At 37.7% G+C, this 25,090-nt stretch overlaps 1 protein-coding gene across 1 annotated transcript in view; it reads left to right on the top strand.

Moving 5' to 3' along the window:
• fars2 (phenylalanyl-tRNA synthetase 2, mitochondrial) overlaps positions 1-22,412 on the top strand; it is a 249,150-nt gene extending 226,738 nt beyond the window's left edge. The window contains exon 8 of the mRNA XM_022673398.2: positions 21,497-22,412. Coding sequence (XP_022529119.2) covers positions 21,497-21,635 — 139 coding nt within the window. The 3' untranslated portion in view covers positions 21,636-22,412. The remainder of the gene's footprint in view (positions 1-21,496) is intronic.
• Positions 22,413-25,090: the final 2,678 nt, after the last annotated feature.

Raw genomic sequence — 25,090 nt, 5'->3', positions numbered from 1 at the left:
ATGAAATCAAGTCATTACCAGTTGACCAGACTTTTTAGGCTTTTTTATAAAGAGTCTATGAAAGAATAAAATGGTCAATCATCTTTTTAGTGGCATTTTTTTAGAGCTGTTACTCGTCCACTGCAGTCCACACAGAGTACACTCACCACTTTTTATTCCTACTGTATGATTCACACAAAAGACTGATCAGCCGCTCGCTGGCAGAACAGATGGTGAGTGGGCGACTGTCATACGCGCCATGGAGCTGCTTCATATTGACAAATAATTGATAGCCTTTCGCTGTGTCGCCGGGTGCAGCATCTCCATGGTACTGTCAGCAGGCTCACTGAGATTTCTGCTAAACTCCTCAGGCTTAGCCATCAGGGAGGGCTAACAAATGTTAAACAAGGTGTTATAGCCGTGCGGCTAGCGTTCTCCAGATATAGTGGAGAGAACAATACCACTTCAGACCCTGCAGATCCTGTTTCTATTAGAGAACAATTAATCACATTCATATTCATATCATAGAAAATCTCAGGATAGCAGCATGTAAATTGATCATAAAGTGTTACCTCAGGGGGCAGCCTGAGAATACCCATACGTGTGTAAGTTGTGAGGTGTTATCTTTGTGAGAGAGAGGTTGTGCTAATGGCAAGGGTGATGTTAATTATGACTGTTTGAGTGAGAGCTGATAGAGAGGTGCCAGATTGATGGAACATTCCATTTCCCTGGTTTTTGCTGGTATTTATTACATTCCTTATTTCACAGAGTCTTATGTGTAACAGGGAAAATGTTAAGAGAGGCATTACCACTCACACTGAACAGCACAGTGGGTGTTAATGATCATGACCAGCAGCATCTGGCTAGAAATGTCCGTGCTATTAGACAAAGCACTCTGATGCTCATATATCCCACAGTGTTCTTTAGCTTTAGTGTGACAGGGCGGGATACTACCATATTTTTCAGGTGCAGAAAAAATCCTTTAATTTTCCCAAAAATCATCAGTACGCCTTATAATCTGGTGCTCCTTATGTATGAATTTTACAAGTCAGGTATTATGGAGCAGTAAAGCCTCTCAGCTGAAGTTGGTTAGGAATCATATTAGTGAAGTTTCTCTAGTAAAGTTTCTCCAGCACTAAGGCTGGGTGCAGCAGCATTAGCATTAGCCGCTAACCACAGCCTTAATGCTGGATAAACTGACCCCTAAACAACATATTGGAAATCTAAGCTTACTGTGCATAAACAGAAGTGCTTTACTTCAGCTCTTCCCAATTAGAAGGGAAATATGGCAACACCCTTGCTCACTTCAATGTAGGCATCCTCAATAGTGTCGCATAATGCACCTTATAATTAGGTGTGCCTTATAATCCAAAAAAATGCAGTAGTTTGACATGTCGGTGTATTTATACAGGTTCCTGCACAGTAGAATAGTGCACCACCTCTCTGGAGTTTGCTAAATCGTTCTGATGGTCTTTTACACTTAATTGGGATTTGATTGTCTTTTTAGGAAACTTATGAGCAGTTCTCTCTCAATTTTTTTTTTTTTTTTTTAAATAAACATCTGCCTGCCATCTACCATTCCTGTTTACCGCAATGCAATAATTACACTAAGAACCAAGGAAATGGCTACACGACAAAAACCTTGCTTTTTGTTCTTTTTCTTCTTCTTTCCTGCTCCTGCTCTAGCTTTAAAAAGATTCATTATTAACTTTGCAGAAGATCAGATATTCTTGTTGTTTAGCTATTAGCTAACTTTTAGAAATATATTTTTAAATGTTGAATTTTTCTGTGTGCCACTGCATTCACCTATTCATATATATATTGCAAACGCCTCATGACAAAGTGAATAATTATGTTTTGCCTTTTTGGCTTTTTTTGTACATAAAACTCAACAAAACACCACAAGTGAACTTCAGGATTAGAGATACTTATAAGAAAAATGTCAATTACAGGACAGCAAATCACTAGCACTGTCTTTCTCTGCTTGCTTTTCTTGTAATTAATTGCCTTTCTTTTGACAGTTGTTTTCTCTGTTTGTTCTCAGAGAGAAAGCACTTACATTCCATCCAGTGGAATAATACTTTTATTACTTGCTACCCCTCCTGATTTCCCTGCTGTTTCAACCCCTTAAAAGTTAGGTGGAAGGCAAATTCTTGTGTAAATGATCCATTTTAACGTCTTTTATGGTTTAGCCTTAAACTATCTTCTTTCTTTTACTATCCAGAAAAATGACTCATCTTCTGATTCAGACCTCAGGAGATTACAGCGAGCCTAATTAATGATTTATTTTTCCAATTATCTCTTTTATAGTGTGTGTGGAGTAGTGTGAAATACCAGTCAGTCATCTATAGTACACTACGTGACATCACCTTATCACTCTCTGAGGCTTTTTCTTTTTAACCTGCCACTCTGAGAACTTGAAGGAATCAAATCACCTCTGTACAAACTCAAATGAGAGTCTCCATCAAATTATATTAGGCGTGATTTGATGGTGTTGGAGGAGCCAAGAACATAAATATGCAAAATGACTTTTAATAAGTGACTAAGCTCATGAATTTAGCCCTATTAAAGATTGGTATAGATCCTCTTAATCAAAACTTTATTTACCAGGCATGACTACAGGCTAAAGGGTAGTTTGTTCAGCTGCTGGATCTCTGATCACACTCTGATTGCTCGTGTTTAGGCAGATTGAAAGTGTAAGCTCCCTGGATGATGCAGAGTCTCAATTACATCTTACAGTTATACTTCTACACTAGGAATGGAAGTAAACTAGACATCTTGCTCAATAGTTTTTATATTATGTGATATTTTCCTGGTGAATGGGTCACTAGAAATAGTTAAAATCATTTAAAATAAAATTTCAGTAACCTTCACCACCTAGACCCACATTTAAGTGGAAGTAAGAAAATCAGTGTCTCAGAAAATTAGAATATTATATAAGACCAATTGGTAGTTTTGGTAGTGTGGGCAGTGTGCCAAGTCCTGCTGGAGAATAAAATGCACATCTCCATAAAAGTTGTCAGCAGAGTAGATCAACACCAGCAGATGACATGTCTCTCCAAACCATCACTGATTGGTGGAAACTTCACACTAGACCTCAAGCAGTTTGGACTGTGTGTCTCTCCACTCTTCCTCCAGACTCTGATTTCTCCCTTGATTTATAAATGAAATGTAAAATTTACTGATGATCAGTGATGGTTTGTAGAGACATGTGATCTGCTGGTGTTGATCCACTGTGTTTTATTATCAAGTCTAAAGTCAGTGCAGTTTTGTTTTCCCACAAAATCTTACAGCACTTCATGCTTCTCTCTGCCGACAACTTTTATGGAGATGTGGATTTCATTTTCCAGCAGGACTTTGGGCACACTGTCCACACTGACAAAAGTACAAATTGGCCTTATATAATTTTCAAATTTGTTGAGATGCACTAGTATAGTGGAAGGTTTTTTTCCCGGAAAGTAAAGTTACTCCAACAAAAGCAGTATAAACCATTTTATAAACTTGCTTATAGAAAAAAAACAACTATAAAATAGCATGTGTACCAGTACTTTTGTCTATTTAGTGTTTGTTTTAGGAGTTTAGTCACACACATGCCAATTCTTCCTCCTGCTGATCTGCGTTTTCCATCATTCTGAACTGCCTTTTTATCATCATCACCCACTGGAGGATATAAAACCCAAGAACAGTGTTTCGAGCCTCAGGTCGTCTCTCCGGTGGGAATAGATTGATACCAGTTTTAGAGTGGCTAACAGATGCATGGAAGATCACTTATTATAGTTCCTCCTCCAGTTTCTGTGTTGATAGAGGTGCTTCCCCGCTTTCGTGACAGAGACCTTAATAATTCATCAGCCTGTCTCCGCCTGGAGACTTCTCTCCTAGCAGGAATTTTAATTTGCGCTCCCCAAAGTTTGTGTGTCTGTGTGTGAATATGTGTATGAGTGTGTGTTCTTCTCCCTGATCATCTGAGGCTCTTTCCTTTAATTAGGCTCATTATTTTGTCATGGGCTGTGTCTCTCTTTTATTTGTTCCCCTTTGTTGCTGATGTACAGTAGGTGGTGTCTGAGGAAAGCTTTCTAGATCAGCAGTGTGAATGAATGTTGAACAAAGCGGCGACTCGGTGGGCTTTTTGACTTCTTCATCATAAACCAATTTGTGTTTAAAGCCAGAAAACGTGTGTTGATTTTAGAGGTACAGTAGAATATTTTAGCTAATAATACTGTTACAGCATAAAGAAAACAGACAATATGATAATGGTACTAAACGATAGTGAATAAAGCACCATATCACTTATATCCACCACCTAGCAGGAGAGGAGAGCAGCTGCACATATATTTGGTGGAATAACCCTGTTTTTTAAACACAGTTTTCATGCATCTTGGCATGTTCTCCTCCACTAGTCTTACACACTGCTTTTGAAAAACTTTACGCCTTTACTCCTGCTGCACAAATTCAAGCAGTTCAGCTTGGTTTGATGGCTTGTGATCATCCATCTTCCTCTTGGTTATATTCCAGAGGTTCAATTTGTTAAAATTAAAGAAACTCATCATTTTTAAGTGGTCTCTTATTTTCTTTCCAGAACTGTGTGTGTTGCCTAACCTTTCACTTTCAGCAATGGATCTGTATCTCTCGGCTTGTCCAGAAAAGTATGTAAGACATAAAAACATAAAATACACTTCGCAATTATAGGGGGAGCTCAAGAGCAAGAAACACCAATTCTTACATAATAATCTCTGCAGAATGAAGAATATTGTTCTCAATTACTCCAGACAACTGCCGTTAAAGTTTTTGTCTCAGATTACGTAACACTGAACCTTCTTTATAGAGCCCGTATCCACATGGTCAATTCACCAGCTTAAAAAAAAAAGAAGCGAGCTGCACTTCCTAACCCTCGTTGTCCGTCAGGTATAATTAGAAAATAAATTAGTTGTCGGATTAATACGGCGAGAGGAGGATCGTCTGCAGTGAGATGGGATGCTGCTCTGTCTGGAGCTCTTAATGGAATGCAAATTGATTTCTTCGGCTGTTCCCTTCCACACCAGAGGAGAGAAAGCCTGCGGTTCTTTGATGAGAAAAATGTCCCTTTCGTCCGCGGACTGCCTTTAATCAGAACTAGTGAACTAGAGAAATCCCCTCACCAAACAATCCTCACTATGCCATTCTTTAGGTGCTTTAATGAAAATGGGATGCTGATAGGATGGGCCGGTTGTGTGGGTGGGTGGGTGTGCCTATGTATGTATGGCAGCTCTGCAAATTTAGAGAAGGTTTTAATTGGGGATTATGTCATCTTAATTATTAAGACTCCAGCAAACGTTATTACACCTGCAGAGGAATGCTCCAGTATGGCGTAAAGTCATTACACTATTGTACTGGTACTGCTGTTATAAAGAAATAATTATATTGAGCAAAGCATACAATCATTTAATATATATTTAATATATGCAGTTAAACATGTATCACCATTTTTGCCATGTATTTATATATTTTTGACATAATTTAAATCTGGCAGTTGATCTTTATAAACTGATTCATAATTGAAATGCGGTATTATGCATGCACCTTGGGTCCCACAGATTGTGTATGCATGTATGCATTAATTTCTACAGATGTGCACAACTAACACCCAAACAGATGCACAACATGCGAGGCAGCCATCTTGCACTAGTTAGCACATAGTTAACAGCAAGTATACTTATAGCCTTACACTATATTTGTGTAATGTGTTTCAAAATCACGTCATTCTGTATAAGAGCATCAGCCAAGTGCTGTAAATGTAAATGTGATGCAGAGTGGGTGCGACCCGCAGGCATGAAACATCTGGCCCGTGAGGTTGTTTGAAAAAAATAAAATGTTTCTTGGGTGAGCTTTTGTTTACATTCCTCCCCTGCGCGACTTTAGTTGACGCCTGTTCCCGTTTTTCCACCTGTTCTGTGGCTCCCTATCTTCTTATAAGGATGTTTTTTCCCGGCTGGTTCCAGATTCACAAGCCGAGATAGTTGTAGTGTATTGGAGCGCGACCCTGGCGATACGGGTTCGATCCCGCATGAGGAGCAATATGTTTATTTATTTATTGTTTCCTTTTTTTGGGGGTTTACCTGATTTTTTAATGTAACTGTTCTGCCATTGGGTTCAACAACCCTCTGGGCTGCAGAGCTCCTAGTCTGTAGCTCCATCACATTACATTTCTAACACTTTCCAACACATAACAACTTAATTAACATAATCCAACACAACTTAATTGCCAACCCCTGCCTTATAGATTGTACAGGCTGTAATTTTACTACATGTTACAGGTGGCTCCTCACTGGCATCACTTTTAAAAAACTGTTGTTTAGCAGTTGGATTTTTGAGAATGAAATTTTCTTTTCACAATGGATTCTTTTAGAAAGCACGTTTACAGAGCCCCAGGCCTAGACTCCATTTAGCGCGCCAAAGGCAACACTTTCAGGAGTAATCTTCCTGACATGAGTAACAGACTCTGAGGAGAACCACCTTTTACATCACAAACCCAACTTATTACATCAGCTCCAAATAATAACAAATGTAAAGTAACAGGTGAGTTAGGAGACGCAGCAGATGAAGGCTGTCTCTGTAATTTACAAAAGCCAGAATTTGTACCCAACACTTAACTAGGTTAGCTAGGTTGCTATGCTCGTTTATAATCCAATTAGCGACATTTAACTCAAAAATGAAGATTTAACACATAACAGCTAGATTACTGTGGCCGTTTTTGATATGAACATCAACATCTAACCCTAATATGAAAATCTAACACCTAACAGCTAGGATGCTATGATTGTTTATGATCCAATCAGCATAATTTAACCCAAAAATGAAGATCCAACACCCAACAGCTAGAATACTGTAATAGTTTATGACCCAATCAGCAAAAAGTAACCCAGGGGCGGGAAAATCCAACACATAACAACTAGATTTCTGTGGTCGTTTATGATCCAATCAGCAATATTTAACCCAAACATGAAGACCAGACATCTAACAGCGAGGTTGCTGTGATCGTTTATGGGAGGGAGAAAGACTGTGGAGAGACAGCCTACTCATTTAAATAACCCCGCCCCTGAGGGCTGCCTCCACAGAGCTATACACAGTCTATGGTCCCGCCCATACAGTCATTGGTCCCACCCCGGCTTGGTGTAACCCAGCCCTTTTACAACAACCACACCTTTTTAAATAGAGCTGAATAACATTTTTTAAAAACGAATTTTGAGGGGATATAAAAATGTAACAATATAAGCAGAGGTTACACTAGCTGTTGCATTTAATAATGGAGGTAGAATTACAGTATATAGGAAAAAAACGTGATTGAAAGTTGTCTGTTTTGCCATTGAAACTTATGGGGATAATATATATATATATATATTTTTTATGAATTTCATAGTTCTCATTGTTTATATTCACGTACACAAGCTTGTAGAAATGTTTTACTTAGATGAGAAAATGTTCCGTAAGCCTTTGCTTTAAATGTCTCCAGTCAATAAGTCAATTATGCAAAACCCATTGATCCATTGGGACTGCTTATTGAATATGTAAAGCATTACAAATGTATCTAATGCAAGGAGATACAGAGATACTTCAGCTGAGAGTTACAGATTGATTTGACACACATGCCAGCATTAATGCTAATAACAGATCAATAATAGGTGGAAATGTGTTATTATATTATCTTTACTGAGATGAAGAAAGAAACATTGAAGGAATGTTGAAGGTTTTCTGGAAAGTTCAACCACAGCATAAATCAGGGGTTTTGAAGGCAGAGAGTAGTTAAATTTATCTGGTGAATTTAAACTTTTTTTTTGTTGCCACTTACGTGCATTGCTTGTTGTTAAGACATGAAAAGACTGTTTCCTGTCATTTTAAAATGTTGATGCTATTATTTTAATAATTATTATTTTAGTGACTGTTGTTGCTAGTTTACTGGTGAGTTAAGACAGAATGATACTTATGAACACTGGCACACATGGGATGCCTATGAGCTAATCACGTTTACACTAACTGTTGTGTCTATCTGAACTATAGGAAAGCCCATTTCAACCACTTGAAAAATTAAATTATGAGATACTAAGTATGTGGGTATTATCTCATAATTATGACTTAGTACTTTATTAATAATGGCCTATTTTTTCATAATTATTATTTTTTATCTCATACTAATGACTTACTATCTCATAATTATGACTTGCTGTCTCATTCTGACTTACTATCCCATAGCAATAGCTTATTGCATAATTATGACTTACTATCTCATAATGGCTTATTATCTCATTATTAGACTTGACTTAGTATATCATACTAATGATTTACTATCTCATAATGGCTTATTATCTCATAATTAGACTTGACTTAGTATATCATACTAATGATTTACTATCTCATAATTAGGAATTAGTATCTCATACTAATGATTTACTATCTCATAATTAGGAATTAGTATCTCATACTAATGATTTACTATCTCATAATTAGGAATTAGTATCTCATACTAATGATTTACTATCTCATAATTATGACTTGCTGTCTCATTCTGACTTACTATCCCATAACAATAGCTTATTGCATAATTATGACTTACTATCTCATAATGGCTTATTATCTCATAATTAGGATTTAGTATCTCATATTAATGATTTAATATATCATAATTATGACTTACTGTCTCATAATTATGACTTACTATCCCATAATTATGACTTACTATCTCATAATTATGACTTAGTATCTTATAACTATGACTTAATTTCTCATACTAATGACTATATAAAGAATTATACCTCATAATCATGACTTAGTATCTCATACTAATGATTTACTATTTCATAATTAGGAATTAGTATCTCATACTAATGATTTAATATCTCACTTGCTATCTCATAATGACTTACTTTCTCATGCTAATGATGTACTATCTCATAATTATAGAATCTTATAAGTATAACTTTTTATCTCATAATATTGACTTACTATCTCAAAAATATGACTGACTATTAAAAAAATATGACTTTAGTATCTCATAGTGAATTCTATCTCATAATCATGACATACTAATACTTATACTAATGACTTACTATCTCATGATAATGACTTACTATCCCATAATTATGACTTATCTCACACTAATGACCTATTATCTCATAATAATGACTTAGTAGGACCCTTTTTTTTCAAGTGGCAGAAACAAGGCTGTACACACACTGTGTTCTCTACTCATCTACACATACAGTATTCGGTGCTGATTGATAGCTGTGAATCTGCAATGATTTCCTCAGAGCTGTAGTGTAATTGTGAAGTGAGTGAAGTGAAGAACACGCTGTAAGATGTTGTGAGGCGTGCACACCACAGGAAGTGTGCAACAGTAATTACATATTAGTGTCTGAATGTGATGTGTGTTCCTCACAGATCCTGTGCATACTTCCTCTTACTGATGATGTACAGATTTATTTTTTTCACATATTCATTTTGGACCAAGTCTACTTTCCAGAAAGCTCTTAATGGAAGCTAAGAATGGCCCTTCAGCTTATTATTACATAAAAAGAGAACAATGCTTCTCACATCATACAATATCTCTTAGCCTGAGTGCTCGGGCTGTTAGTACCACTCCCAGTTGGAAATCATTAGGAGCCCATTGAGTGAGTTTTTCCCTGTCTGCTCCTCTTCCTCCTCTCCCAGCTGCACCCGTTGGGGGGTGTCAGCTTTCATAATCGCTTTCCTCTCTGAAAAACAAGCACACTTCTGTGTGTTTCCGAAGGCCGGCTTCACTGGCTTTTATGAAAGTAACTTTATGACTGTATTACGACTGACCTCTCTTTGAACCTTTTAGATGAAAGAGTAGAATCGGTGGTCTCAGCACCTTCCTGCACGGACCTCCCCCATTAAAGACCGCATAGTAGAACCATTGTAGCAACATGGACATAGATGTCAGATATGTATGAATGAATTATTAATTATTGTACAACGGTTAGTTCTGACCACACAATCTAATATTTGTAAAGGTGGTTGAAAAGGTTCTACATGTCATACATATCTGATACATCATGGCTACATGGCTAAAGCACTCTCTCTCATGTTGTGTTGCTCATATGTAAGATAGTACTAAAGTGATCCAGACTATGAAAGAACACATAAGGAATCATGTAGTAACTTGAAAGTGTTAAACAAACCAAAATATTCTGTAAAGAAGCATTTATGTGCTGTTAGCTTGTGGTTTCTGAGGCTGGTAACTCTGATTAACTTATTCTGTGCAACAGATGTACTCTTGCTCTTCTTTTCCTGGAGCGGTCCTAATGAGAGCCAGTTTCATCATAACTTTTAGATTTTCTTTGCGACTGCATTTGAGGATTATTTTTAAAGCTCTAAAAGGCGAAAGAGCTAGTGCTGCACTTAGTAGCTAATACTGCTCCAGCCTTAGTGCTGGAGAAACTTCACTAAAACACCTGTATAATGCTGCACTTCAGCAGAGTGGCTTTACTGCTTCTTACAACCTGACTGATAAAATACATACATAAGGCGCACTGACAATTTTTGGGAAAATTAATATATTTTTTTTGATGCACCTTATAGTGCAAAAAAATAAAGTTGTAGACTATGTGTTCCTTTCAGTGAAAATTCTCCATTAAAAATGTAGTTTATTCTAAGACTGTACTTCTGTTCATCTTTATCTGGAAATCTACTCTAACATGTTTTAGACCAAAATATAATGATAACTACACTGGATACAATTAGCTTTTAGTTAATACGATGGATTTTTTTATAGAAATGCACAGACAATACATTATTTTATTATGAATAAATAAAAACCCCAAAGTGCATTTTTATTTGTTCATAATATACAAACTTTACAATACTTTACGATAATTGAACCATAAAAGTGGTCAGAAATGGATTCAATTAACCACGTTAGCCTTCACTAAAATGAGAACATTTAGTTTTTTTTTTCTTTTTGCAACGTTTTAAAGATATGAGCAGATTTTTCTACATGTCCTGGAGAATATAGAGAGTTTGGAAATTTGTATATTTGGTAAAAAAAAAAAATGTTCTGTAAACATTAGAGAGTTAAGTGATTAGTGAGAATTTGAGTTATTGAGCCACTGACATGCCCTATTTGTTGATGTTTGTTATGCTGCGCTCTTATATGGAAAATTTTAGGTGGATACCAGTGTTGTATCTGTAAGTAATTTTGCATTAATATAAGGGAATTTACATCTTATTTTAAAATAACTGAATGTGGAAATATGTGTTAAATAACACTCAATACATATGTGGGTATAACCATTATCGTGTGAATACTGCATGTATTGCATAGAAGTCATGGAAATTTCTACTGGAAAAAGTGCTGGAAAATGATCTCCAAACAGTGAAAATCCTGATGAGATTTACTTATGACATCTATGATAGGGTGAATACATCTGGCATGCAGTTCAGTTATCTGAAATATGTTTACAAAATTCAGTAAAATCATTGGATGAGTAAATTGTTGGTTCATATGTCAGTTAAGCAACTCATTTAATGTGCTATTAAATTGAACTGTCAATGCATGAAATAAGAAAATAGACACATTGGGACAGTTAGGCACTGACCATTTCAAAGAGACTACTGCAGCAAATGTATGCAATTGCTAATAACATTGCCTAGACTCTTCCCCATGTTCCTAACATGGCTGAAATAAAAGTGGATGTTAAACATGCTCACATCTTGAAAGGAAAAGACGGCGTGTCTGGGGACGCACCGCCACCATTCTTGAAGTGTTTTCTAATAATGCAAATTGACTCACGGTCCCAATTCACCACTCATTCTTACACAGGCTTATGAACAAGAGATGAGGAGAGGGAGATGAAAAGGAATGAAGAGGGGAAAAAACACATGCAAAGAAGACAAATAGAGGAATGCAAATATATGCAACAAATTTAGTCTGTTTCAGATAGACTGAATGCTCATTTCTCAAACTCTTGGTCTTAGGCCACAAAGTCCCCAAGCAAAACACACACATGCACAGTGTTTAGTTCTGCAGCAGCCCTCGCTGGAGAAATAAGCCAAAGAAAAAATAAACTCTAGAGTTTTGAAAGTTTCACATTCCCAGCTCTGCTGTGTACTATTCATAATCCAGCCTGTCCAACGGAGCAGCACAACAGAGCAAACTGAGTAAAAAAAAAAAAAAAACTAGATCAGTCAGTGTGGCCAACCATCAGCTCGGAACATGGCTTCCAGTAAAAAGTCAGGCAAAGAGGCAGTGTCGAGGCTCTGTGTGAAAATGAGGCCATGGATTCAGAGCTCTTCACACACTGACAGACACTTTATTCTAGAGGAGATTCAAAAAACAGTCCCCTGCCCCGTGGCCTCTGCTGCACTGTAATGTTGCCCTTCGGATTAAACAATGCCCCAGTCACTGTGTGTACCTAAAATGTAACAAAAATAACAGATGTACAAATACATTAATATATATGAGTATTACAATACTTTATTTTGCAATATTGTATCGACACAAATATGAAATAACTGTTTGAAAGGATTCCATCAGCTAAAATACTTAATATGAAAAAACTAATTTTAGTCTGTGATGCTCAATTCACGAACATTGTCGATGCCATTAAATAGCCAATATGTTGCTGATATGGCACAAAACACAAACAAACAAACAATTTTGTATCAATCAATCAATTTAATAAAGGTGGTTCACAGCCAAACTCCCCCTTTTCTGACTGGATCCCACTTTTCTGACTGGACAAAAAGGAAACTTCTTTTACTCAGTTTTTGTGCATTGTATTGCATGGTGGTGTTGTACTTTTCAAAGATTTTATTTATAAAATTACATTATATTTTCTGGATTACAGTACCACAATATTTCACAATTTATTAAATCAGTACCGCTGTATTACAACAACTAATTGGATGGGAAAAAAAACATAACATGAACATCATATTTACTGTCAGTAACAGTAACATCTTGATGGTAGACGGATAAACCAATAGGAAACACATTTTATTAGTTTTTATAATGTTGAACCAAAAAAATGCTTTTTACACTTATATACAAATATATATACAAATATATATTATACAAATGCTGTTGTACACTGAGAACACACATGACAATGTCAGAAACCATTGGTTTTAATAGAGATACACAAATCAAGGACTCAAAGTTCCTCAGAGAGCCACAACACACCATGGAAGATTTTTTACTTTGGTATTATCACATTAAAAACATTAAAAAGTGCACAGATATTTATTCGGATAAAAGATACCCTACTGTACTGGGAGGAGCCTGGCTCATACAATTCTGTAGAACACCTCACCTTTGTGGCTGATGGTTTTGGAGAAGCTGATCAACAAAATGAAGTGAGATGCATCCTGTGTTAAACATCTTTAAGAGGATATTCTGTTACATATATTACAAAATCTTCAATTACAGAAGCCAGAAAACTTTACGTAATAGCATATACTCTATTTTTTATATAATAAAATAATAACTGTAGCAGCAAACAGATCAAAGGCATTTTTACACTGTTATTAGACTATTAGTAATGTGTAATTACATTACAATTAAAATACTGGGAAATTCCAGCTTAAAAAATAGTTATCATGATTTTAATTCATTTTTAAGTGATTGACACCATTAATATAAATATAAATATTATTTTTTATAAATATAATCTAATTCTGATATTTCTTGAAAAATAACTCAAACACTTAAATGCTTCCAGTAATATGTTTTAGGAAAATATTTGTAAAGTAAATTTTGAAGTAATGCTGTTGTTTTTATCTTCGATAAATACATACATTTATACATTTGTTGTCTTAGAATATTTATCGTTTTTTGCATTTTTTTAGGTATAGAGAAAAATAAACCATTTGGGTATTGGTATCGAATTCAATGTACCGCATCAGTATCAACATTTTTTAAAAGATACACAGCCCTAGTTTAGAATTCACAAATGAAGCAGTTAATGGAGAAGTCTGTAGTGCCACACTGCAGTGTATTGTTTCTGTACATATCAGTATCTGTGTGATACAGTGATTTCAGATGTATTGGTCCTAAATATTAAGTAGTACACTGATGCTTCTTCCTGTCAGATTTGTGTTTCATCTTTGTGCCTCCACCTATCCTCCCCACTCCTCCCCTCACCCCCCTCGCTCCTCTTCGCTGCCGGTTTCACACTCTTTTGCGCTTGCAGCAAAAAGCTGGTATGAATAACTGCACCTGCTGGCTCCCGAACCAAATTCTGCCATGCAATAAAACGGAGCAGGCTCCAATAAAATGGAATTGTTGTGTGTGTTTGGATCACTGTTCTCCGTTCCGTGGCCACTGAATTATTGAGCACCTGTGTGTTTGCTGGAAATGTCAGATGTTCTTTTCAGCGAGGCGGACAGAGGCAAAGAGGCAGAGGAAGCTATGCATACACCACCGACATCAATAGATCCAAGAGCAAGCTCTGAGAGAGACTCGCTGATGTGTATAGATTACCACAATATGACTTTTTCAATTATTTAACATAATTGGCATGGTTAAGAAGTAGCACAGGTAGTCAAAGTTGATTTTCTTTTTTACAGTGTTGTGTTTTGTGCCACTCTGTCAATATTTGTTGGTGGAAAAATATATTACATTACATTACATTACATTTGGCAGACACTTTTGTCCAAAGCGACTTACAATAGTGAAGTACAAAAGTGATAGAAGTTAAAGGTAAAAACTTCTTTAGACAGGGCCTAAAGGAGGTGAAAGGGAAATAATGGAATGGAGGAGTAGAGAATGGGAAGAAGGAAATGAGGTTAGAAGTAGTTAGTGTGTTAGAGGTGTTAGGAGAGTAAGTGCTCTTTGAAGAGCTCTGTCTTCAGGAGTTTCTTAAAGATAGTGAGAGATTCTTCTGATCTGGTAGTAGAAGGTAGTTAGTTAGAGGTGTTAGGAGAGTAAGTGCTCTTTGAAGAGCTCTGTCTTCAGGAGTCTCTTAAAGATAGTGAGAGATTCTCCTGATCTGGTAGTGGAAGGTAGTTTGTTCCACCATTGGGGAACTCTGTATAAGAACAGTCTGGATTGCTTTGTGTGAATGTTTGGTAAAGCGAGGCGACGTTCATTGGAGGAGCGCAGCGGCCGGGAGGTAGCGTAAGCCTTCAGGAGTGATCAGTGCAGGTAGGAAGGAGCTGTTCTGTCATCACCTTGTAGGCGATTGTAAGAGCTTTGAATTTGATGCGAGCATCAACTGGTAGCCAATGGAGCTCAATGAGCAGTGGGGTGAGATGTGCCCGTTTTGGCTGGTTGAAGACCAGACGTGCTGCTGCGTTCTGGATCATATGAAGTGGTTTTACTACACAGATGTTATAAAGCGCGAAGCGGCAAGATCGAGCAACTGAGGCCACATGGTGTATATAACGTGAGACTATATAGAATATATAGTGGGATTGATATAATATATGGTGGGATTTCCAGTCTTCTTACCATGTACTTGTTCTGTACAATTTTAGAATAAATTACAAAGAGATTTGAGCTGTTCGGGGTGTCAGACATTAGCAATCTTGTTCACTGCCGCATTTTAAAAGTTTGTCTTAAAGTGACTGAATAAAAGCTATTTATAATAAGTGCCTATAATAGCTTAACTATTGGTGAAGTACACATTGTTACAGATGTATTACAGTGGTACTGTTTATCTAATTATCATATAATTTGGTTTAAAGTTCATAGCAGAATATTTTCCCATCTTTCTATAAAGAAATCTGAAGATTTTTTTAGTATTCTAAAAGAATCACAGCTTTCATTACATACTACACAAAAGCTGTTTGAAAAAATCTGCATTTGCACACCACTTATTCTACACACATGCTCTACTAAACAAGTCCAAATTTAAGCTGACACAAGTGCTATTACATAACCTGTATGACTGTAACTAATCTGTAACAATGTGTACTTCACCAGTAGTTACACTGTTATTGTTATACAAATTGTTAATGTGTAATTACACAGCTAGAAGAGACACTTATTATAATGTGGATAGCGTTAGTTAGTCTGAAGTATTCTTTTTTTAAGAGCCTGTATTTTATTCTGCCTCCTGGTGTTTATATTTATTGACGGATAAAAACGAGAGAAAGCCTAAAAAAGATAGAGCGAGTGAGTGTGTGAGAGTTCAGCGCTGTAGAAAATCACTTTATCCAATTAGCTGCTTTGGCTGCGGGTACCATGTGAAACATACGTGTCCCAGTGGCAATCAGTGGCGGCCTAAATTTGTCAGGCTTTCGCGTTTGTGGGGCTTACACAGTAGATATCTGGCTGGGAGTGGGAGCAGTCGCGCCAGTGAAAGCTTCCACGAGCATGCAGTGTTACATTCCACAGCCACCACGTTTCCCTGCTATTTATATAGGTGCCTGTTCTCACACTTTGGGATTTTGTAGCAAATATTTTGTGGCTATTTTTGGATTTTGCGATAATTGTTTTCACAAAGCCTTGTTTTTTTATCCTTCCTCTCTTTCCTTTCTCAGAAAAGCAGTGGTTGGCTTAATTATCTCTCCTTTCTCAACATGCTAGGTATGATCTTTCCTGTTATATCAGCTATTTGCAGATGAGAATCCCTGGTGGTCACACTCATCTGCTGACTATTTTTAGGCATTTCCCTGCGACGACGCAGTGCTTCCCATTTGAAACAAGGAACAAGTTCAGCAGTAGTGGATATAGATGCAGGGTACTTGCTCTAAAAGACTATTCATCTGGTCAGACAGTGTTAAAAAGTCATTATTACATAGGTCTATATATATATATATATTTTATACAGGGGTTGGACAATAAAACTGAAACATCTGGTTTTAGACCACAATAATTGATTGTGGTGACGGACAGTTCTGGTGGAAGCAGGAGAGTTGAGGTGCACATTGAATTCTGCCGTGATTTGATCAGCCGTGGTTTTATGTTTTTTGGATACAATCCGAGTTAGCACCCGAACATCCCTTTCAGACAGCTTCCTCTTACAGCATCCACAGTTAATCCTGTTGGATGTGGTTGGTCCTTCTTGGTGGTATGCTGACATTACCCTGGATACCGTGGCTCTTGATGCATCACAAAGACTTGCTGTCTTGGTCACAGATGCACCAGCAAGGCGTGCACCAACAATTTGTCGAACTCTGGTATGTCACCCATAATGTTGTGTGCATTGCAATATTTTGAGCAGAACTGTGCTCTTACCCTGCTAATTGAACCTTCACACTCTGCTCTTACTGGTGCAATAATGTGTAATTAATGAAGATTGGCCACCAGGCTGCTTCAATTTAGCCATGAAACCTCTCACTCTAAAATGACAGGTGTTTCCGTTTCATTGTCCAGACCCCTGTATATTCAGGTGAATAGTCTTTGGAAGCAGTTTGTAGTCTTTGAAAGAAAATTTGTAATTAGAGTTTATATAAATTTCGAAGCGGAGAGTGAGCAACTAGTCCAAGGCCGGCACATCAACTGGGTGGTGGCAGCTGATCGATGGTGGGTGGCAGGTAGGCCTGACTTCCAGAGACTTCCATCAGTGTCAGGTCAGACAGATGAGCAGTTAATAACTCAGAGGAAACCAGAAAGATTGAAGTAGTTTGAACTGGATTTATGGGCAACAGACACTAGGCACCATTATCCAATGAAAGTGTGGCTATTAAAATACTCACAGATCTGAATAAAACAGTGTTACTAAAGGGACAGAGCCAGAAGGTAACATAGACCCAGGGGCACCCAAAAACAATGTTATGAACAAGGTGGTTGATCACTATTACCTGCATATCTGATCGGGTTGGCCAGTATGACCCCCAGCATGAGAAACTGGTTGACAAACTTAACCATCATGAAAAATGAAATCAACCAGCATAACCAGCTTAGCCACACCAGTCCACCAGGATGCACTACCCGGGTTTGTCTGGATATGCAGCTTTTCAACCACACTGACAACCATATACCACCTAAAATCCATCTATTAGCCATATCTGTTCTCTAACTGCATATTTCAGCCGGGAACATTGTACTAAAAACTCTTATCTCTTGAATAGACATATTGTTTCAGCAGAAGTTTCTGTAAACACGACTTTTAACTGTCTGAATCTTATTTAAAGTCTGTTGTCAGAGTCTGACAGCATCCACTGGCTGCCAGTCCCCACAACCCTCGTGTTGCTAGCTGTAAGCTGAATTGTAAGTAAGCTAATTAGAAAGTAAGCATTGACACTTTGCCGTCCAAGTCTGAACCTGACTCTGCCAGGTCACTTAACAATGCAATAAGCACTGTATGTTATTACACAAGGCAATCACGGCTAGAAACATAATGCAGTTTATTGAACGAAAAGAAAATATTGTCTCCAGCGAGCTGGAATTAGCGGAAAGAACATTATGCACAGAACCAGATTTGAGTTATTACTCCAAATATAAGATGTGTCTTCAGAATGTTAAAATCTATTTAATGTGTGCACCATATACAATCTGATAATAAAACATAAAAATATACATTCCACCCTGATTCAGCTCAGCAGCTCTCACTGTTCTTTAATTAAAAGTAATAATTGACTGCAGACTGCGGGTCTATGGGATTTAGGTCTGGCTTTTATCAGCCCGCCTGCCATCCATGCATAATCAGATGAGCTTGGACTTCAATGGGAACCAGCCTGATCTTCCTGACAGTAAATCTGGTATTGGCAAAGTGAATCTGATTAAGCCTTGCTCTCCACTCCCCGTGTGTTTGTGTTGGAATCCCAGCGGCTGGTGCTGCTGTAGTCGCCTGTCAGCCATTTTGTTTCACTTGGTTGCTCCAGAAAGATTCACTCTGTAGTCCAGATCTCCTGCTTTTCTTCTGTGTCGTGGGTGTTGGACGAAATCCCTCCAAATGTTAATGGATTTTTTTTAGGAGAGCAGAAAACCTGTTACCACAGAACAATAGAATGAGAAGCGTTTATTGGTTCTTCCTCAGAGCTGTTGGATTATTAGTGTTTTAACCCATAATCCATTGATACAAAATCTAAAATTAAATTTGTTTCATGAACATGACAAATACAGCTCTGGAAAGAAGTAAGAGACCACTTAAAAATTATGACTTTCTTTGATTTTACCAAATTGAAAACCAACAAACCATCAAACCAAGCTAAACTGCTTGAATTTTGGCACCAGGAGTGGCAAAAATTTATCTAAAAGCAGTGTAAAAGACTGGTGGAGGAGAACAAACCAAGATGCATGAAAACGGTGATTAAAAAACAGGTTTATTCCACCAAATATTGATTTAAAACTTTATGAATTCTTTGCATTATTTGAGGTCTGAATGCGCTCCATCTTTCTTGTTATTTCAGCCATTTCTCATTTTTTGCAAATAAATGCTCTAAATTACAATATTTTTATTTGGAATTTGAGATAAATGTCTGTAGTTTATAGAATAAAACAACAACGTTCATTTTATTTAAACATAAACCTATAAATAACAAAATCAGATAAACTGGTTCAGAAACTGAAGTGGTCTCTTCATTTTTTCCAGAGCTGTTCCTTCAGTGTCCCTCAGTGGCTTTACCTCAGTATGTGGATTGTATCAGATCAAATTAGACCACAGTATTCTTTAAATAAAGCTCTGAGCTCTTGAACTTTGAGTAAAGTTTCTCTGAACACCACTTTTAACTCTCTGAATCTCATTTAAAGTCTGTTGTTAGAGTGTGACAGCATCCAGTGGCTGCCAGTCCCCATAACCCTGGTGTGGTTAGCTGTGGGCTGAATTGCAAATAAACTAATTAGCAAGTAAGCATTGACACTGGTGAGATTAGCACTATATGCTAATATAAGAGGCGACCACAGCTTGGAACAAAATGCAGTTTATAAAAATAGCTTCTCCGGTGTGCAGGAGTTAGTAGACATTTGTCCATCTTTTAACGTAAAGCTAAAGTAAACTTAAGATGGTTTGATTATGATTATAAGAAACATGTTCAGTGTTCTTCAGTAGTTGTATTCCAGTTTTCTAGATGCTGGATCAAATAGGTGACTAGAAAATATTTGTGGTTAAAATATGTGGTTAAAAGGGAGAATTACTGAATAATCTGCAGCAGTTGGTAATTATTCATGTCAACATGGACAATAATTTTAAAAAGAACTGTTTCTAACATCTTGTGGATTTCACTGCTGGAAGGAGTAAAAGAAGAATCTACCCAGTATTAGTATTCTGTTTCTGATAAATTGCTCAACAAGTGTTTATTGACTAAAAGTTGAAAGATGTAGTATTAGAACTCTACAATTTTATGATGTTATGTTTTATTTACATACCATTTAGAGTGCGATTTATTTTTTTTAAGATTACAGTATTAATTTAATTAAATAAGTGAATATCGTCACTGTCCATTAAAAAAACAAGTATCTTGAAAACAGCAACTTTACAGGAGAGAGAAAAAAAACTTTTGAACTTTCAATGAAAGTCAGTGTAAAAAGAGTTTATTTTAGGTCATTTTGAAGTCATTTGTATTTCTATTGGTCCATTCATCAAGAAATGCTGGCAAGGGACAGTTTGTCTGTTTAAATTATGTAGTAAAATAAAAATCAACAAAAATGGAGAGAATTGTACAGCATACAACATTGGACAGCAGCGATATGGAATTTCTAATTGCGTGCTTTGTGGGTGGGGTAGTTAACTTTATTCTGGTTAGTTCTTAGTATGAGATGTGATTTTTTAAGGAAAAAGAACTAAAACCTGCCACCAGATTCCTTGTAGGCAAGTCTTTGCAAAAATAAAAAAGTACAACTTCTGTTTCAAAAACATATTTATATAACTGATAAAATCTGACAAAAAACCTGATGAATAGTTTGTAGCATTAGTCTCAATAATGCACAAAAAATGTGATCTTATCAGCTTGTTCTGGCTGCTGTGCTTGCTCTGATCTCCATATCAAGCAGATAGTGTAGAGTTCCTACACTAGCAATTTTATTTCTGTTTTTTTCCCATTTTCTCCCCAATTTGCACAGCCAATTGCCCACCCAACCCATTCATTAGGACTCCCCTTATCACTAGTGATATCCAACACCAGGAGGGTAAAGACTAGCACATGCCTCCTCCGATACATGTGCTGTAAAGTCAGACTCTGCCTCTTTTTGTACTGCTGCTGATGCAGCATTGCCGTGTAGCATCACAGCGAGCTCGAAGGAAAGCGCAGCGTCTCGGTTCTGATACATCAGCTCACAGACGCCTTGTTCTAAGTGACATCACCCTTTAGAGTGATGTGGGGAGAGAGAGCGCCATCTACCCACCCAGGTAGAGCATGAGCAAAGCCCATTGTGCTCTCTCAGGGCTCCGGTAGCTGATGGCAAGCTACATGAACAGGATTCAAACGAGCAATCTCCTGATCATAGTGGCAGCGCTTAGCCTGCTGGACCAATCGGATCCCAGATTTCATGTTAAGTTTAATGAGACCTCATTTTCATATTTCAACCAGTGACCAATGATCTCCATGTTTAGCAGCCTCATTGCTTATACTCACAACCAATTATTCAAAAATCACTAAATAAAACCACCATATTTCTTTTCTGGTTTCTTTTTTTTTCCCTCAGAACAAAGAAGATGAGCCACTGTTACCAGATTGTGTACCGGCACATGGAGCGAACCCTGACCCAGGAGGAGGTGCGAGTGATTCACCAGGCCATCGAGCAGGCAGCGGAGCGTGAGCTGGGGGTCCAGGGCAGATACTGAGACCGCCAGTCCACCTCTCCCTGGCCCACAAACAGCTCAACAGATGCTGCTTGTCTCAGGTGCTACTGTCAAAATAATGCCTAGTTTTAGAGCTTCATCTTTCTCCTGGAAAAAGGCACAGATGTTCCACATGTGCGAGTCAACATGTCAATGATTTAACAGCTAGACTCTATTTTTGTAAGACACGCTTACGATCTTTCTGAACTTTGCTGTCAACCGGATTCCGTGTGCAGTCTTCTGATCAAAAAGCAAAAAAATAATAAATAAATCCAGCCCGCCTGCACTCACACACTGTTCTCAGCCTCTGACCTTGAACCGCTCCCCCAGGTCATCCAGCCCACATCGCTCACATGCTGTACAAGTGCAGCTTTCTTAAATTCATGTTATCCAGCTGCCTGCAGCAACCTTTCATCCAGAGCACTGAGAGGCTGAACTTAAATACCTCCATCACATCAGCGCGTCGCCCGGAGGGAGCGGCCTTTGATTTAATACAAACGTGGTCCGGCCCGTTTACTCCCGTGGATTCAGCCCAACAATGGAGACTAATGGAAAAAGGGACAGTGAGGGTGCTTGCTCTGCACTCGTTTTTTCTGCTTTGCATTTTTCTAACGGCTGTTTGAGGTGGTGAGTAATGACATTGCTTTCAGGAAGCTAGTCAGATTATTAACTGCTCGGTGAATAGTTGAGGAAAACAGCAATAAACAGAAAGCTCTTGTTTATTAAGGTCCTGTAACGTGTGTTTTGTTACTGTAAGAATAAAGTAAAGAATTGGATAAATTGTGGCTTGATTTTGTCTGATATTAGTTATCAATTTACTTCTAAATGCTCTTAAAAATAAACATGAAACAAAGTGTTCTTACAGTGATACCATAGATGAACTACTTTGGATTCCATTAAGAACCATGCTTGTCAGTGATGTCAGTGTGTGGAGAACTGTGTGTGTTATGAATTGCGATTTTCCACCAAAAGAACTCCGTTCTGCTCGGGCATGAAGAACCGTGGTGCTTTTCAACAAACCAGCCCATGTTTCCACCAGTTTAAGTGGAACCATTAAAACGTCACATCATACGTCATTAATAAAGGGTGTTGCACAGTGGCTGAGAACAGAAGCTAAAGCGCTGAAGAACCCATTCTTTGGTTCCCGCTGCAAATGAACATTCCTGGTTCTGAAAACCTACTTTTTTGGTGGAAACAGGGAGAATGGTTCAAAATTAGGTTCACAAACCAAAATGGTGCTGCTTCCACATTGGTGGAAAATCGCTATTTGAGAAGCTTTTTATAAAAACACTTATTACCAATATAGGCAATAATGGCTTATTGGTTAGTGTGCCAGGTCATCAGTAACCAGGTTATGGGTTCAAGACCCAGATCTTCTAAGGCTAAGTCTCCACTGTTCTCCACCAGAACCAGGAATGTTTATTCTCAGCAGCAACCAAAGAATACAAGATTCTTCAGCGCAAACCATGAAAACATCTGTGGCCGTGATGTGACGTTTTGATGGTTTCACTAAAACTAATAGAAATGCAGGCTGGTTTGCTGTAAAACACCACAGTTTATAAGCCTGGACGGGCATTTGGTGGAAAAGCGCTTAGAATGGCTGACCCTGAGCTCTGATCTAAAACCGGGGCAGTGGTGTCTCAGTGGTTAGATCACTTTGTTATTAATGACAGGGTTGTGGGTTTGATACCCGCCAATGAGAAAGGGCCTCAACTTTCACTGCTCTCCGGGTGCCGCAGCAATGATTATACAATTCCACTGAAAGTTCTGAAACCTATTCTTCAGTGCTGAAGAATGTATACAATAAGTTATTACGAAAATGGTTCATTTTATTGAATTATTTACCAGTTAATTTGTTTTATATGTTATTAGAATTTAATTTCATTTATAGCTCATAACTGTTTCTATTTTATACAACTATAACATTTCACACAACATATTGTCGTGGACAAATACGACAATGATGGGGTGGCCTTCCTGAAGAAAAGCCAGTGTAAGTAAAGCAGTAAATAAAAGATAGAATAGAATCAAACTTTTAAAGAAAGGAAAAGACGGGTTAAAGCTTGAATGTTGATTTTTTTTTAATTGGTTCCAAAAGGTTTTCATTTTTAAATGTTCAAAATGACTTCAAAGCAAAATCATGCCCAATAAGCAACAAGTGACCTGCAACGTTTATGAACATTCAGTTTACAGCCAGTCTGGCCCATAAAAATGCCATTACATATTACTTACATTTCTGTCCAAAATAAAAATAAATATCAGGTAAGATATCTTTGTTTCAGCCTGAAATGGTATTGAATTGATTATCCCAATTACAGCCTGTAGTGCAGGGGTATTTAATTAGAATTTAGTATGTTCCAGTTAGAGAAAATTTCAACAGGCCAAGGTCCGGACCGATTGTTAACTTCTGTTATAATTAAGTGCTATATCCTGTAAGGTTATTTGAACTGAATGATGACAAATATATATAATAATAATAATAATAATAATAATAATAATTTTGTATACATTCCTCGCCTGTCTCTCTGTGTGTCGCGCTCGGCCTGACTTTAGTTTCGCCCGTTCTCGGGCTCCTTATCTCCTTATAAAGGCGTTTTTTCACGGCCGCGTCCCAATTCAACAGCCGGAGCAGCGGGACTGCGACCCTGACAACACGGGTTCGATCCCGCTTGAGGAGCGGTGTGTTTATTTATTTATTTTTTCTTTACCGCGTCTGCACAGATCTGATTGGAAGAGGAGAGCGCTTGGTGATCTTACCCCACACGTGATTGGTCTGTGAGTTTACTGCGCCGCAAAGCGTGTATACAATTAAATCCTTCTCCGTAGGTTTGGGTCCGCATTGGACAATGTTTGGGTCCGGACCCGGACCACGGTCCGCCCATTAGTGACCTCTGCTGTAGAGCATCAACATGGTTGTAAAGCTATTGTATGCTGCTTTACATAATATTGCTTTAAATTTTAGGAAAACAGAAGCGTTCTTTTGTTTAAGTATGTTAAATGTCTTTGTGCTTACTGGGTAATATTAGTTAAATGTGAATAAACCAAGCCATCTGTCAGAAATCAAAAATGCGAGACACAGCCCAGGGTTTACAGTCAATTAAAGGTTCATAAAATATCAATTTAAATAAAACTATGCAGATGCTAACTATATTAAGCAGTGGTATGTATAGTGGAATAGCTGTGAAATCCTCTGTGTAACATTGTTATATCGTATGTCATGTGCCTGTATCAGTATAGGGAGGAAAACTGAGAAAAACACACAAACACTGTGGCATTTGTGGAATAATGGCGAAGAGAAAAGTCTGCTCCATCCAATTTATCACTTGTATTGTGTTGAGTGTGTGTGTGTGTGTGTGTGTGTGTGTGTGTGTGTGTGTGTGTGTGTGTGTCCCTCTCCTCCTTGTTTATGAAGGGTGACAGAAGAATGGCGGGGTACCCTCTTCAGGGAATGAGCTCGA

Source organism: Astyanax mexicanus, chromosome 6 (assembly GCF_023375975.1).
Source record: "Astyanax mexicanus isolate ESR-SI-001 chromosome 6, AstMex3_surface, whole genome shotgun sequence".
Taxonomy (NCBI): domain Eukaryota; kingdom Metazoa; phylum Chordata; class Actinopteri; order Characiformes; family Acestrorhamphidae; genus Astyanax; species Astyanax mexicanus.
The sequence above is the reverse complement of the archived record's forward strand: the minus strand, read 5'-3'. Positions and strand labels throughout refer to the sequence as shown.